This window comes from Sinocyclocheilus anshuiensis, unplaced genomic scaffold (assembly GCF_001515605.1).
Source record: "Sinocyclocheilus anshuiensis isolate Anshui unplaced genomic scaffold, SAMN03320099.WGS_v1.1 scaffold1102, whole genome shotgun sequence".
Taxonomy (NCBI): domain Eukaryota; kingdom Metazoa; phylum Chordata; class Actinopteri; order Cypriniformes; family Cyprinidae; genus Sinocyclocheilus; species Sinocyclocheilus anshuiensis.
Window position 1 is genome coordinate 336,643 of NW_015539924.1, and position 15,883 is coordinate 352,525.

At 35.0% G+C, this 15,883-nt stretch overlaps 1 protein-coding gene across 1 annotated transcript in view; it reads left to right on the plus strand.

Annotated features, from left to right (window-relative positions):
* LOC107686635 (TBC1 domain family member 10B-like) overlaps positions 1 to 15,443 on the plus strand; it is a 45,634-nt gene extending 30,191 nt beyond the window's left edge. Inside the window, exons 11-15 of the mRNA XM_016483699.1 lie at positions 486 to 590; positions 2,139 to 2,314; positions 2,498 to 2,607; positions 5,156 to 5,350; positions 15,136 to 15,443. Of these exons, the coding sequence (XP_016339185.1) occupies positions 486 to 590; positions 2,139 to 2,314; positions 2,498 to 2,607; positions 5,156 to 5,350; positions 15,136 to 15,214 (665 nt within the window). The 3' untranslated portion in view covers positions 15,215 to 15,443. The remainder of the gene's footprint in view (positions 1 to 485; positions 591 to 2,138; positions 2,315 to 2,497; positions 2,608 to 5,155; positions 5,351 to 15,135) is intronic.
* Positions 15,444 to 15,883: the final 440 nt, after the last annotated feature.

Below are 15,883 nucleotides of genomic sequence, written 5' to 3' on the forward strand. Positions count from 1 at the left end.
AAAAATGCGACAAACATTTACTGCTGCCATAATTTGCAGTGAGTTGGCATGTGTGTGCGGTATTTTTCGCTTTACTTTGCTTTTTGTGAGGCAGAAAAGCTTCCATACAAAATAATAACACTTAGGGCGAACACACACTACTGTATATGTGTGTGTGTGTGTGTGTGTGTGTGTGCGCGCATGCTTGTTATACATGTTAATATTTACTTATTTATGTTTTGTATTAATTTTATTTGTAGAATTAGTTTGATTTTTAAATGATTTTTTGTTTTATTTTGGATTTTTTTAATTGTAATTTTAATAAATCTCAATTCTGTCTTTTTTTTAAATGTGTGTATTTCTTTTTATGTATTTCTTTTATTGTATTTATATAATTTAATTTAAAATGTATTTCCTTTTTATATTTATTTATTTTATTCATTTTTGTCCTACTAGACGCTTATACATTGCATTTAAAAATGTTCGTTTCACATCTGTCTTTGCAGAGAAAGTGAAAAAAGAAAGCGCAAAAGGCTGTACAAGTTCTCTCAGCGATGGACAACAAGATGAAAAACCTTCTCAAGACGTTGCCAGGAACACTTCCAAGAAAGGTGAGGTGGTTCATAGAGATGATTTATGAGTAATGTAGGCAGGTCTGGACCTCCACACTCTTAACCTAATGGGTCATTGCTACGAGAGGTGGATACAGTGTCATAACGAAAGTGCGTTAGTACCTTAAGATGGCACCCTGCCGTATCATCCATGAGATTATAGCATTGCTTGGGTCCAATCACACAGCACAAGTTAATACTGTTGGCGTAAAGCCCAGAAAAAGAAATCAAGACAATAGGCTAAAACCCTTGACACACTGTGCTTCAGGTCACCGATTCACGCATTCAATGTCAAGCGAATTACACTCGAGTTTTACAGAGCTGTACTCTGTCACCTGCCCGATTCAAAACCACCAAAACAGACGCTTTGAAATACAATACAGCCCACATTTCCATGTTGTGTTGATAAGATTACAGGGGACTGACAGAATCCCTAGTGGCATTAGTGGCCTGCATGGATATCTGTTCTCCAGCACACAGCCTGTATTAGCAAGAGCAGGCCGGCAGCACCTGTGTAAATGTGATAGAGTCTGATAACATTCAGTTTTGTGCTGTGGGCCCGTCTGTGGTGTGATATTTGTTTGTACCTGGAAATATAGTGCAGCTCACAAAAGTTCAACCATCGGTACTTCTTTTAGATTTACTTTTGAAAGAGCCAAGTGCTTTAAAAGTGGCTTTAAAATAACCTTTGTCCCAGTTTAGTCTGTTAAAGTCATGTGCATGCTATAAGAATAGAACCACTCACATTTTCTCTGGAATGTATGAAAATATAGTTATAATTGCAGTTCCATGTGGTATTTTAACAATGACTAAAAAATGAAGTAAACACTTTTAGACCAGTTTCAAAACAAAAGTGTTTGATTTATGGGTGTCACTAGAGATAGATAGATAGATAGAACATTTTTGATGTTCCATTTGGTGCCACTATAAATCACAAACTTCATCTTTTGTTTTAAAATATTTGTCTAAAAATGTATTTCATTGTAATTTATTAATATTATGTATGCATAAAATAAGTTGATAAACTAAAAAACTGTAAACATAAAATAGAAAAAAACTTTGTGTATGTATATATATATATATATATATATATATATATATATTATACATGCATATGTATTTGCTCATGAAACATTTATTATTATCAATGCTGAAAATGGTTTTGCTGCTTAATATTAATATCAGCTTTGCCATTACAAGAATACTTTACATAGAAATGTATGTATTTATTTATTTAATATTTTTTTATTATTTTTGAATTTCATTCCTATTACATGAGAGTTGAGCAGTTTGTACCAGTGAATTCATATTAATTTGTTTGTGTGTCTGTAAGTATGTATATAAGTGTTTATTTCATTACTGAATTTGTTAATTATATTTATATCATGCTGTCACCAGATAAAAGTGCAAAAATCATAAAATTGTTATACTTATTCGTATTTGATTTTATATTGATTTTATATTTATTTGTGTATGTATTTATTTTGTGTATGTGCATATAAATGTTAATAGACATATACTTCCCTTTTATGTGATCTGTTTCTCCAGCGGCTACAGGCTCGAGCACTAAGAATGTTTTCACGCGGCTGCTGAAAGTGGCTCAGCATTACCTTTTGGAGTCAGGCAAGTACAGTGCAGCTGCCAGGTCTTCTCCTGCCAAGAGGAGCCCTGCCCTCGGCCGCCTTCCCAAAACCAGAACCTCCACCTCCTTCACTCAGGCACAGGTGCATCTCATTTTATGACCACTTTATGACCAGCATCATTTAAAATAAAAAATGACAATGCGTTAGCAGCAACTCCACTGTCGATATCAGATGTCGATATCAGAGAGAAGAAACACTTGATAAATTTTTGCTGTGCTGTGCATTTATCCTATACATATCAGTCTGAGAATGTATGTGATTCAGGGTCGAACCAGGAGGAGCAGTAGCAGGCGTTCCCAGAATTCCACTCTGGGTGGGGTCAAGAAGGAGCAGCTCCCTTCTCAAGATTCAGATGGAGGTGCCACTGAAGACAGGTGTGTGAAAGAAATAAAGAAAAGAGGCTAAACAATCTGTCCCCTTTTGTGTTTAAATATAGTAATTTGGTACAATGTTTCAATTGACTGCAATACCTGTGCCTCATTAAAAAAAACTGTTAATATAATAAACTAAAAAGTTTTTGGAAGTATCCCATTAAACTTTTTCATTATTTAATCTATTATTATTATTTACTCTGTTGTTCCAAATCCCTATGACTTTCTTTTTTCTATGGAACACAAACAAAAAAAAAATATGGAGAACCAGGAGTGCCACTTAAAAATAAAATAAAGAAATCATTTCCAATGTATTACCGTATTGGCCCGAGTATAAGACGACCCTGATTATAAGACGACCCCCCTTTTTCCAGATGTACCTTTTGGAAAAAGGCTTTTTAAAAACCAAATCTTGTTTTTTCTCAGTAAAACACATTTTGTCTTCAATTATTTTCATATTGCATATTTTTCCTATTTTAATTTTTGTTTTGAAAGTATGGTAAAAACTGGTAAACTGTACCAACATCATGGCACACTCGTTTTATGCGTATTTGGCGCCACCTATTGTTGTGGGTGTATTATTGACATGTCAAAGTCTAGACCCTGAATATAAGACGACCGCGTTTTTTCAGATGTATTTCCACGAAAAAAATATCGTCTTATATTCGGGTCAATACGGTAATTAAAAAAATAAAAATGTAAATAAATGCATAAATTACTATTCAAATTGCTGAATAAACCCTTGGAAGTTTTTTTTATTTACTTCTTTTTTATTTTATTTGTATTTTAATAATACTTATATTAAATGCAAAGAAAAGTATTCAAGTAATAATCATTAAAAAAAAGAAAAAAATCCTTAAATCCATTAGCTTATAGCGAGTTTCTGAGTGATTTATAGATGTCCAGTTTGTGAACGAATTGCACAATTCTTACAGCTCTAGTCATCATTCATTGTAATTGCATGTAAAAGAGCAGCCAGCGCATTCTTTGAAATATCTTCTTTTGTTTTCCACAGAAGAAATAAAGTCATACAGGTTTGGAACAAGATGAGGAAATAAATGATGAACAAATAATAAGAGTTTTAATTTTTGTGCAAACTATTGCTTTAGCAGAGTTCAAGGAGTTAAATACAGTTGGATGTCACTAATCAGGTCCTTGCATTTATTTTTTTATTTTTTTCTTCATCACAAAGTGACAAATTTATGGCTTTGTACTTTTGTCTGAGCAAGAATGAATCTTGTTCTGGAGCTTTAACTGTCTGAGAAAATGCTTCTGTCTAGTTGAGAGAGTTTTGTGTGTCAACTCACCTGTTTGCATGTGCGTGTATCTGATTATCTTTGTGCAGGAAATTCAAGTTCACATGCACGTCATCGCATTTTATTATGAGAGCTTGTGTTCATACAGAACATTGCTGAGATGCCTAAATATAGCGCATACTTAAGTGTGGCAGGTGTCTTTTGCAATTTGTTGCTTTAGATATTTAGGTTGAAAACAGTTGAATCCATATTTCAAAGTGGCTGCATCAAACTTCGTACCAGATAGACTTACAAATATTGAAGTGAATGTAATTAAGATTATGCTGTAATTTCAACATTTGAACACCTTGGTTGTGTTTCACAAACCTTTCTCCTAATAAAAGTAAGAAAAACATGTCTACATACCTGTCATTCCCAGCAGCTCCTGCATTAGTGTCAGTAGAATGAAATCCTTGAGACCGAATAGGGTCACTGAGGGTCAGCGTGTGGATTTTTCTAATTTGACATGATGAGGAAATAAGCAGGCTGCTTCTCTGTGTGTGTCCAAAAAAAATCCTTTTCATGTGATAGATAGGCGCTCTATCAAATGATATGCATTTTGAGTGAATGTGTGAAATATCGTGCAATATACAATCATTTTTAAACTTGAAAAATGTGATATCGCCCCCCAGTGGCCGATTTCTTTCAAAATTCTTTCAGACCTTTAGGGCCATTGGTCGAACATGCCCACAGAGTTTCGTTCCGATCGGCCTCCGTTAACCTTGTCTACTAGGTGCTCAAACTTCATTGGCCGATGGCGGCCATGTTTTTTGAAATACGCCAATGTCCTCATACCTGTATGAGTCGAAATTTCAACTTTTTTTTGATAATTATTGATATTCACTGTCCAGAGAATATTTCTGCACTGGTTTGGTTCTGATCGGATGAAAAACCTAGGACTAGTTCGTAAAAGTAGGTTTTGGACAAAATTCAAAATGTCGGGAAAATTTTCCAGAAGTGGAAAAAAATCTCAATGTGAAGTTGGTTCTGAGAAACTGTCCCATTATTTGTATATGCCACAAAGTTGATGCAATGAAATATATTTATTTAAAAAAAAAAAATTGTAATTTACTCACCTTTATGTTGTTCTAAACCTGTATGAGTTTCTTTCCTCAAACATGTCCATCTAGCATGTGTTTACATAGAAAAACAATGGAACAGCAGGGCAATGAAATGTAAAAATGTGTTATTTGTGAATGGCCATACACTGTGTGTCCCCAAGTAAGTTTTGAGTACTGATTTCTGTCTCTTCACAGCTCCAGCTCTTCGGCCTGGCATGTGAGGTCAGGGCCCGTGGGTAAAGTGGCTCGCAGAAGGAGCCGAGGTCAGTCCGGACGAGGAAGTTCCCTCCTGCTGAAGAATCGCAGCTCTAGATCTCAACAGACAGCAGCTCAAACGTTTGTGGGGCCGGAGAGCAGCAAGAATGATGAATGTCAAGAAACCCAAAGCAGGTACTGAATCATTTACTTTCAAGATTAATACATCTTTGCTTTGTGTAGGCGGAGTGAAGGCATTTGATCCTCCATCATAAACATTTGTTCGCTGGTGCCAACAATAATGAATGTGTTTTAACATTCTCTCTGCTTTGGGATGGGATTAAACTGACAGGTGGCCACGTTGCTTTGGTTTGGCAGGTTTTTGTACTCGTTGAAGAGGGGTTAGTTATAATGATGCTTTAATCTGGACCCAATCCCTCACATTCAAAGTGATTAATGCGACTGTATGGATTCTCTACAGTGCATAAGGATTTAAATGTAAGCACAGGGAACCATGAAAGGTGAAATTTTAATGAGGTAAATGGAAGTTTTAGGGGCTTTTTTCACCACTTTTGAGTGGCATACCTGTGGATTGTTTTGATCTCAGCGAGGAAGTCAAGAATTTTTGTAAAAACAAAGCAATTGTCAGGGCTTGCACATATATTTTGCAAGGTATAAGTCAAAAACGTATCATATTTAAAGGTATGCAGTATATCTGCCCCATTTTGGTTTTTGGATATTGAATTAAAAAAGAAATTAGGGCTGTCAAATCGATTAATTGCTTATATATATATATATATACAGTACATATTTATATATGATTTATATATAAATATATATTACATATACAGGTGCATCTCAATAAATTAGAATGTCGTGGAAAAGTTCATTTATTTCAGTAATTCAACTCAAATTGTGAAACTCGTGTATTAAATAAATTCAATGCACACAGACTGAATATTCTAATTTGTTGAGATAGTGAATTGGTAGGTTTTTGTTAAATGTGAGCCAAAATCATCACAATTAAAAGAACCAAATACTTAAACTACTTCAGTCTGTGTGCATTGAATTTATTTAATACACGAGTTTCACAATTTGAGTTGAATTACTGAAATGAACTTTTCCACGACATTCTAATTTATTGAGATGCACCTGTATATTATTAAATATATACATATTATTACAATATATGCATATATAACTTTTATTTTCTATGTGATTAATTGCAATTAATCGTTTTGACAGCCCTAAAAAAATATAAATATTAGATTAAAAAAAAAAAAAACGTATATTATTTCATTTAGCTGCAACATTGCTCATTTTTACTTAGGTTTTGAAGTATTCAAATCTACTAAAATTTTATACTGAAATGAAAAACAAATTAACATTAAATAGAATGAAAAAAAATGCAAATGACAAAAGCACATACAAATGATCAAAACTAAAATTGATTTGAAAATTAATTCAAAATTTTAATAAATACTATAATAGTATCTAAGTAATGGTAAATATAACTGGTATTTTTCTTCCCAGTTGCCATTTATTTTTTATTTAAAGATTAAATAATACAAAAGAGAAATAATAATAAGAAATTAAATAAATTGTCAGGACTTGTAAGTATACTTTGCAAGGTAAAAGTCAAAAATCATATTTATTCAAAGATATACAATATTATATCAATATCAATACAATTTTTTACATTTGGATATATATCAGCCAATAAATGATATTTAATTGTCTTCGAACACTCACCTGAAGTTAATCTTTAAAAACACTCATAATTTAATTACTTAAATTTGCTGAAAATGTCCTTTAGCGAATTTTAAAATGAATATCTATTTTTCATATTGTACATTATGTTGCAATGAATAATTCACTTACAGCATAATTTTTGTAGTGTTTTTTTTGTCATTTATTTAGACAAAACAGTGTACATTTTAATATCGACAATTTATTTGTTATTGGCTGTAACATGAACAATGTTGACGTTATCTGTATTGAAATGTTAATATTGTTGCGTCTCTATATTTATCAGAATTCCTACCTTTACAAGTTCCTCCATGTTCACACTAAGCAGGCCCGTGTCGTCTCTGTCACTGGAAAAAAGGAAGATAAAGATAGCTTATGAGCGTTATGAGGATAAAAATAAATTGTTATGCCTGCATCCCTTTTTTGAGCCCTGACTGTGTCACCGTTTTACATCCAGCATCTTTACCCTCTGGGATCAGGCGGAAAAACAGTAGGTGTGGCGGAAAAATGAAGCAGAAGCGTTGATCTCCGGTCAGTTATGTCAGCAGGCTGTATTTAAACCCTCGGGCCTCTAGAGGCCAACGTCCTGCCATTTCCACCTGCCCCCTTCTATGGAAGGAGCTGACACAGGAGCAGATGAGTCACACCAGCTATGAAAACAAGCATCTGGCCTTTTAACTTTTAACATCCACCTTCCTGGTGCCTTTGCACTGTCCTTAGTAGCACTTGTAATGATGTCAGGGGGAGCGTGAAACTTTCCTTGACTGGGACTGTAAGGTTGTTGCGAAGGTCGTTCTCTTATGTGTGTGTCTGTGCACGTGTGTGTGTGTGTTTTTAACAAACATGTTGTTCCTTTAGTTTCAGCATCACCTGCTGAGAATTTTAATCCTCCCGTGAACCAATAATGCAGTTAATAAGGAGTTCAAAATAAAGTTCCTAAAGCAGAATCCTTGCCAGGAACATCTTAATTGCTACCTCGAAGTATAAAAGTGGTCTAACTGCATTTTTCTTCATTCACATGCATAGAGAATCAGGTAAAAAGAAACTTTTATGCAGGCTAAGAGACTCTGGTTTCTTCCAGCAGGTTTCTTGTTTTATAAAAAAGTCCCTTGTTGCACATAAAATGCAAACACAATGAAACAAATTCAGCATAAAGAAAATTTAGTCTCATGGTTTTCTTTTTGGTTTCAGAGGTGTCCAATAACAGCATACAATTAGTTTTGTTAATCTGTGTCACTTGGTTGTGCTTGCTTGTTTTGCTTTTATCTCAGTTTTGTTTTCTTATTCTTTTTTGTTTCTTTTTAGGGTTTTTTGTGCATTTCTTTTAAGCTATATTTTTTTATATATATTTTTTAGTTTTTGCTTTGTTTTGCTTTTTGCTTAGTTTTGTTCCTTTTTCTGCTTTTGTTTCTTTTAAACATATTTTGTATTTAATACAATTTGTTATTTCATTTCTGCTTTGTTTTGCTTTTATTTTATTTTATTTTAGTTTTTGCTTTGTTTTGCTTGGTTTTGTTTCTTTTTTTTCTGTTTTTGTTTCTTTTTGGTTTCTTTTAAATATTTTATTTTGTGTTTGTCTTTAATACATTTTGTTATTTTATTTCTGTTCTTATTTATTTCTGTTCTGTTTTTATTTTATTTTAAATTATAGTATATAAAATGTATTTTATATTTTAATTTTTCCACTTCTTTTTTATATATCATTGGTGGCCATAACAGGATTTCCTAAAACATATATCCAATTTGCAAATTGTTCCACACAGCTCTAGAATTCATTCATATATGCATATACTTTTACCAGATGTTAGTAGTGTTGTCACGGTACCAAAATTTCAGTATTCGGTACCAATACCAGTGAAAATCCACGGTTCTCGGTACCAATTTCGGTACCAAAGCAAAACACAAAAACATGCTATGGTACCGAAATACCGGGTCTTTTGACAACACTAGATGTTAGCAATGAACATAATAAAACCCACACTAACCAACAAAAACCAACAAATATACTTTATAAAAATATATATTTAGAAAGTATATTAGTATACTTTGCAAGTATATATATTTTAAAACCTCTATATTTTATACATATTTTAATATTTGAATGATTCCTGTATAAGTAGTTAATCGGAGGAAAAATTGTACTTTGAACTTTTTTCCTCCTTTGAAGTTAACAGTGCTTCCAGTGGAATCATTTTTATGTGTTTTTTTTTTCTTCCCACCACAGCTTGCCAATCTTCACAAACCTGGCTGAATCTGTGCTGTGGTTCTTTTCCTAATCATGTGATTACCAGACGTCCCACCTCTGAAAAGAGCCAGAGTGTGGGAGGCTATGGGAAAAACCTCTGTCCCTGTATGCCATGTGTGCGTCACGCTCCGTACGAGCAGCGGAGACATGTGATCCCATGCCCAGCGTTTGATCTTCCTCTTCTGTATCTGGTTTCCAGGGGAAAAGATTACAGCATATCTGGCAACCCTGCCAATGCAGTGATGGGATACATGGCTTGAAATACAGCACACAATCGTCTATGCGTGTAGGTTCGTGTCGGGCTGTTGGGTAGGGGTGCGATAGCCATTGTCGTTCGGTCGGGTGCGATGGTTACGCAACAACACTGAACGAAAGTAGGAAAGCTGATCAAGGAACTGCTGATCTTATCTGATCACATTGAGATTCAGGTGACTGTGTTGGTGGCTGTGCTCTAGATGTTGCATAAACAATATTGAGGAAAGATGTGCTGGGATCAAATCCCAAGGGAAATACGTGCAGTATGAACTCCCATGATTAACAACACTAAGCGTGAGTGGTGTTTACTTATTCATGGCTTAGCTCCTGATTTCCCAGCATCACCCTGCTGTTTAGAAGGCTGTGTCTGCCCCAGTGGACTGGGTCATTAGGGAATGTTTTCAGCCATCTAGAAACCTGAGTCCGTGCGAAGTTTTTAAAGTGCATGGTCACTCGGTTGTTGTAAATGTAACTTAGGCAGAGGTGAGTAATACTTTAGCTCTCTTCCAATGCAGCACTTTAAATGAACTTCTCGACTGATTTGAAACTATCTACATAGGCAACAACTTGAAATGCACAGGAGATTTGACACTTTGATTTTAATAGAGTTTGAATGAAAATGCTAAGATAACAACACAATACTGTAGTAAACATAATTAGTGCACAGTTAGTAACTTTTAATATGCACAGAAATACATTTCACAAACAAGTATATTGAGGGGAAAAGTTTTTTTGAATTGAACTTTATCTAAATTGAAGATTTTTTTTATTTATACTTTTGGGATTTTGATGGATTTCTGAAAAATCTCTGACCTTGTGGCAGTGAATTCTGGGATCCTTTTCATTCCACTTTAGTTAAATTATAATTTGTCTTTTTTTTTTAGTGCAGTTATTTTTTAGTTGCTTGAATATGTTTGTATGTCTAGGGCCCTATGATTCAGTCATAAAAATGTAATTTACTGTATAACTTGGAATGTCACGGAATTTGCCAAATTTTGGACGAATAACTCAAAAGTAGTTCAGTACACTTAGGGTGCTTTCACACCTGGCCCGTTGTTTCGGAACCTGGCATGTTTCCCCCCTTAGCTCGGTTCGTTTGGGCATGTGTGAACACGCGCTCGGATCCGCGCCAAAACAATCAATCCAAGATCGCCTGAACGAGGTGGTCTCGGCTCGATTGGAAAGGAACTCTGGAGCGGTTCGGTTGTAGTGATAAAACAATCTGATCTAACGGACCAACGAACCAGGCTATATCACAATTTATGATGGGTAATTACGTAAGTTCCGTGAAAAGCATTAGCTTTGTTGTTTTGCTAATACCTCAAAATGAACCTGTGAATGTCTGTGGGTGAGCACGTTTTCGCCAAAATCAAAGCGCACTTTTTCATTTTAGAATGCCGTCTTATTGCTCTTCTTCCTAGTAGGTGCATTTAAAAAATGTTTTCCCGATGAATCCTGGACTCCTGCTCAAAATGATAAATTAATATAATGACAGCTACAAAAAAAAAACAACAATAAGCCCGCGAAGCTGTTGTCCAATGAGAGGACAGTTTACTCGCGTGTGACTTGAATGAACAAATTGGGTCCATTTAGAAATTTTGCCGTGTGAAAGCGAACCGCACCAAGAATAAAAAGCAACATTGTAATAATTGTAATCCCTTTCGGAACAAAGCAATCGATCTACAGGTGTGAAAGCACCCTTAAATCAAAATGTGATAAGGACTAATGTCTGTCAAAATTAAGCTGCAAAAAGACTTTTGAATCCTACATATTCTGAGTGTCTCTGTGTGAATGAATGGTTTTGTTTACTACACATACTGAAGCGCGCATGACGCTCGCAGTGTTTTCAGCATCTGCCTCCTTACTAAATGAGGACATAAATACATGAAATACATGAATCTCCAGAGCTGCTCCTTTCAGAGAAGCTCTGGAGATTCATGTATTTCATGTATTTATGTCCTCATTTAGTAAGGAGGCAGATGCTGAAAACACTGCGAGCGTCACTTCATGAGCATTTGACTCTTTCATTTTAGCAAAACTGTCGTCATATCATATACACACAAACAAATCTCTTTATGGCAACACGTCAAAATAAAAGACCGGTTAAACTTGAAGAAATTGTGACAGAAATATTTTACTTTTGTACAGTAAAATGTCTTAATGTAATACTGCTACTACTACTAATAAAATTATTATTAAAACGTTATTTTCAAAGGAATAATAACACAATTTTTCTTCCGTGTTTTAACAGTACACCTGTTGTGCAGCACTTCGTTTGCCAAAAAAATTGAAAGGGTTTTATTTTCATTGGATTACAAGAAAAATTGAATTAAAGTTTTTTTACATTAATTTGATTACCAGGTAAAAAAATTAAAATAAAATGAATTTCATAGGGCCCTAAAATTGTAAATTTTGTTAAATATTTAATAAATTGCTGTTGAATTGGTAAGTTTCATGATTTCAAGACATGCTTTTTGATTAATAAACTTTAATTTAACAATTAAAATGGAGTCCAGAAAAAAATGGAACAAGTGGAATTAACTAATTAAGTAAGTGGAAAATGTAAAAAATAAAACAGATTTCATAGGGCCCTATATCTTTACCTGAACCCAGGTGCAGTTGTTGGCTTTGTCTCTGGTAGTTAATGGCTTCTCAAATGTACAGTACAAGGTCCACCAAAACCACAATCCCAGCTCACTCCCATTGTGACCATATGAATACTAAATTAAGTTTAGCCACCTAAAGGTAATTTAAGCATGATTATTGATAACTAGTGCATCCGCAATTACATCTGAAGAGTCCAAAAGTCCAAGACCACTAGTGCAAAGCTTATATTGTGCATGCTTTTCTTTTTTTTCTTTTTTAATATATTTATTTAATATGACGGTTATAGTATTATTACATGTTTTGAGTGAAATATTGGATTACATTAAATATTTAAATATTTTAGAATACTAAAAATATCAGTTTTTTCCCATGTTTAAATGTCGAAAATCCCAACTGCAAGTTTGTTTGTGTGATGTCTGGTATTCATGTAGTTGTTGCTTCACAGGTTATCGTTTTGCTTTACAGGCTTTGCCTTCAGGGCTGTGTCACATCATTCCAACCCGTTCACGTATGTTCATGTCCAAGTCGCACTTGGCCAGTGTTATGCTGTCCAGGGTCAGGAGGCCACCAAGGTTCTTTTGTTAACGAAGAAAAGATTTGTAGATATTCGCTCACACCCATCATCTGCAAAGGTGCTTAAATTGGGTCTTTACTAGCTTTTCCATTTTGTTCCACATTCTTTTAACCAACAGCAGCCGGTCGAGTGCATTAAAAAGAGTGCCTGTGCCTGTTTCAAAAGGAGTTTAGGTAGATGTTAGGGGAGACGTGGTGTCATCATTTGATCAAAAAAGTAATCCCAAACCCGTATGACTTACTTTTTTCCATGTAACAGAAAAGGAGAAATTTTGAAGAATGTTCATGCTGCTCTTTTCCATACAGCGAAAGCATGCAGTGACTAAGGCCCTATGATTTCTGCAAAATTTGGATGAATAATTCAGTAGTATGATTTACAGTACACTCAAATAAATCGCAGTATGAACTAAAACTTGAAGAAAATACTAAAATTAAAATATATAAAATGCATTGCTGTTGTACAGCAGTATGTACTTCACAAAGTAATAATAATATAATCATTAAATTGTTAATGTTTCGTGCCTTCATTTGATTACCACTATTTTTGATAATACATTTGTATTAAATCATAAATCTAGAAAAATTAAAACCGAAAACGCAGAATTTTGGAAAAAATAAAACAGATTTCATAGGGCCCTTTTTTTATTAATTGGACATGCTTTTTGATTACAAGAATGTAATATAATCATTAAAACGCAATCCAGAAAATATTATAGGACCCCAAGTGAACATAAATGACAAAAAGCACCAAAAAAGTTGTTAATATAACTGATGCACTACATTTGACGTCGTCTTAAGCTGTAAAGGTGAATGGGTTTGTGTGAGGAATATAGGAGAATTATTTTGCATATTCAAAATTGTACACAAGAACCAGTGGTGTTTGGTGTCACTGACGTCAAATCTGGTGTGTCAAGTTTGAATATGTGATTTAAAGGGATAGTCCATCAAAGAATGTCAGTTCTGTCATCATTTACTCACCTTAATGTCATTCCAAACCTGTATGTTTTTCTTTCTTCTGTGGAACACAAAAGAAGATATTCTGAAGAGTGTTGGTAACCAAACAGTTTCAGGTCCCATTGACTTCCATAGTATTTTTGTCCATATGGAAGTCAATGGGACCCAAAATTATTTGGTTACCAACATTCTTCAAAATGTCTTTGTTTGTGTTCCACAGAAAACAGTGATTTTTGAATGGACTATCCATTTAATGTCTCTCAGATAGCATTCTGTGTGTCATTCTCAAAGTAAGGTTTCATTATTTACCGTTTCATTTTCATTATTTTATTATTTATTATATACCGCCCCGGCTGCAAATAGAGGCATCTGTCACTTATGATTACTGGTGCTCAGTTTCTAGGTTTCCAGACAGTCCATACCTGCTGTCTTCCCCTGGGTCTGGCCGTTCCTCATCTCCATTGTCCACCAGGCCGCTCTGTCTCAATGGCTCTCGCTGGGCCTCCTGCACCTCACAGTGCCGACAAACAGCTAAACTCTGCAGGATAATCTGCTTAAACACAATTGCTGTGGACCCCAGAGGGTATGCAGTGGGAAGCAGCTGGTCCATATGGACATGCAATGCATGCTTCATACTCCCATCATATGATGGACTGCAGAGGTCTCAGGCTGTGGAGCTTGAGAGAGACACATCGTGATGAAGTGTTTTTAATCTGAAAGCATGCTTAGCGTGCCGTTTTGCCACCACTGGGCTTGTGTTGTCTGGACGTAGTGATGTGGAAGCAGATCGGCCCTATTCATAGCTCTAGCTGATGGATTTGTGATGCTCTTCAGATAGAAAACACTTTTAAAGCTTGGCGTTTTGATGGACAGAAGAGGAACTATATCACAGTTTAAAAAAAAAATTGGTTAGAGCACCAAAACTTTTATTTTTAGTGTTTAGGTTGATTAAAAAGTTAAAAATATGTTTTATTTAAAAAAAATTGCATTAGCAGATTTTAATGTTATTATATTATAAGTCAAAGTAGGTTCATTGAACATAATTATTTTTTGAGTGATTTTAATAGCAAGATGATGTTCAGCAAAGACCAAAGTGAATGGCACAGCAGGGCAAAGTGATATTTCGAGCGCTCCTGAGAGACGAGAGCGAGGAAATAAAGGACGAGAGTGCTCTTGTTGCCTGAGGTGCCTTTAGCTGAGAACACCTCATGCTTTTAGTGCTCAGTTTTGTATAGCACAAGCTGCAGGGCCCATAAGAACAGTTGTTACAGTGGGTTGTTTTTGTGGCTACGTTAATGTAATGGTTCACATAAGGCTCCATACACGGGATATGCATTATTGCCCTTGTTGTTTTGAATCTATGCTTGTTGTAATGTTAGTTATGCAATTCATTGAAGCATGTACGTTCAATTTTTTAAACATTGTTTTATATTCAAGCAGGTCGCAGGTTCGATTTCGTAAGTGAACCATGACCTGGGCTGGTACAAAGACTCTGGCCATTATCATTGTGATCATGGGACTGTCCCTGCAATTATTGTTCTGAAAGTCATTTTGATGCACACCCTGAATAACTATCTCTCTGTGTTTGTAAACAAAGGCATGTGGCACTGAACGAGAGAAACTTCATCACCTGCCCATTGACAGCAAGTCAAGTGCGAGAATCACAGCTAATCTGAGCGCTTGAGGAACTGGTCATGGAACAAAGTGTGCTCACTTCATAACTGCTCAGTGAAACACTGTCATTTGACAATTAAACCAGGCCCTGCCTGACTCCTCCTTCCATGTCTCTGACCACGTGTTGCTGATATGCACTACCAACTTTACATAAGTCAATGTTAATGTATGAATGTAGGATTCTCCAAACCTATTATTCAAACAATAATTTAGGGAATGTCTGTATTTTAATGTAGCTTTTATATTCATTTAATAAAAGATTAATTCACAATGAACTTATGGCTTCTTGTCTTTAATGTTTGAAGATCTATCTGTCTATGTGTCTGTCTGTCTGTCTGATATCTATCTATCTATCTCTCTCTCTCTCTCTCTCTCTCTCTCTCTCTCTAGACATGTTAAAACATTGTATCTCGTTACATAAAATTACAGAAGCTGGAAAATAATTACACCCTAATTTAAAACAATTAAGCAATAGTTAACTTCCTAGCACTTTATTTCCATCCTGTTAGAATTACTTTTAATTGCAAATTATGCTGTTTATATAATTTTTTGCTAACTTAAAAGGCACAATATGTCATTTTCGCCGCTAGAGGGCGCGTATTCAAAATAAACAGAGACAAAGGCGTAGTTTGATGACACCGTGACTGAGTGTGGAATCATGGGAGTTGCCG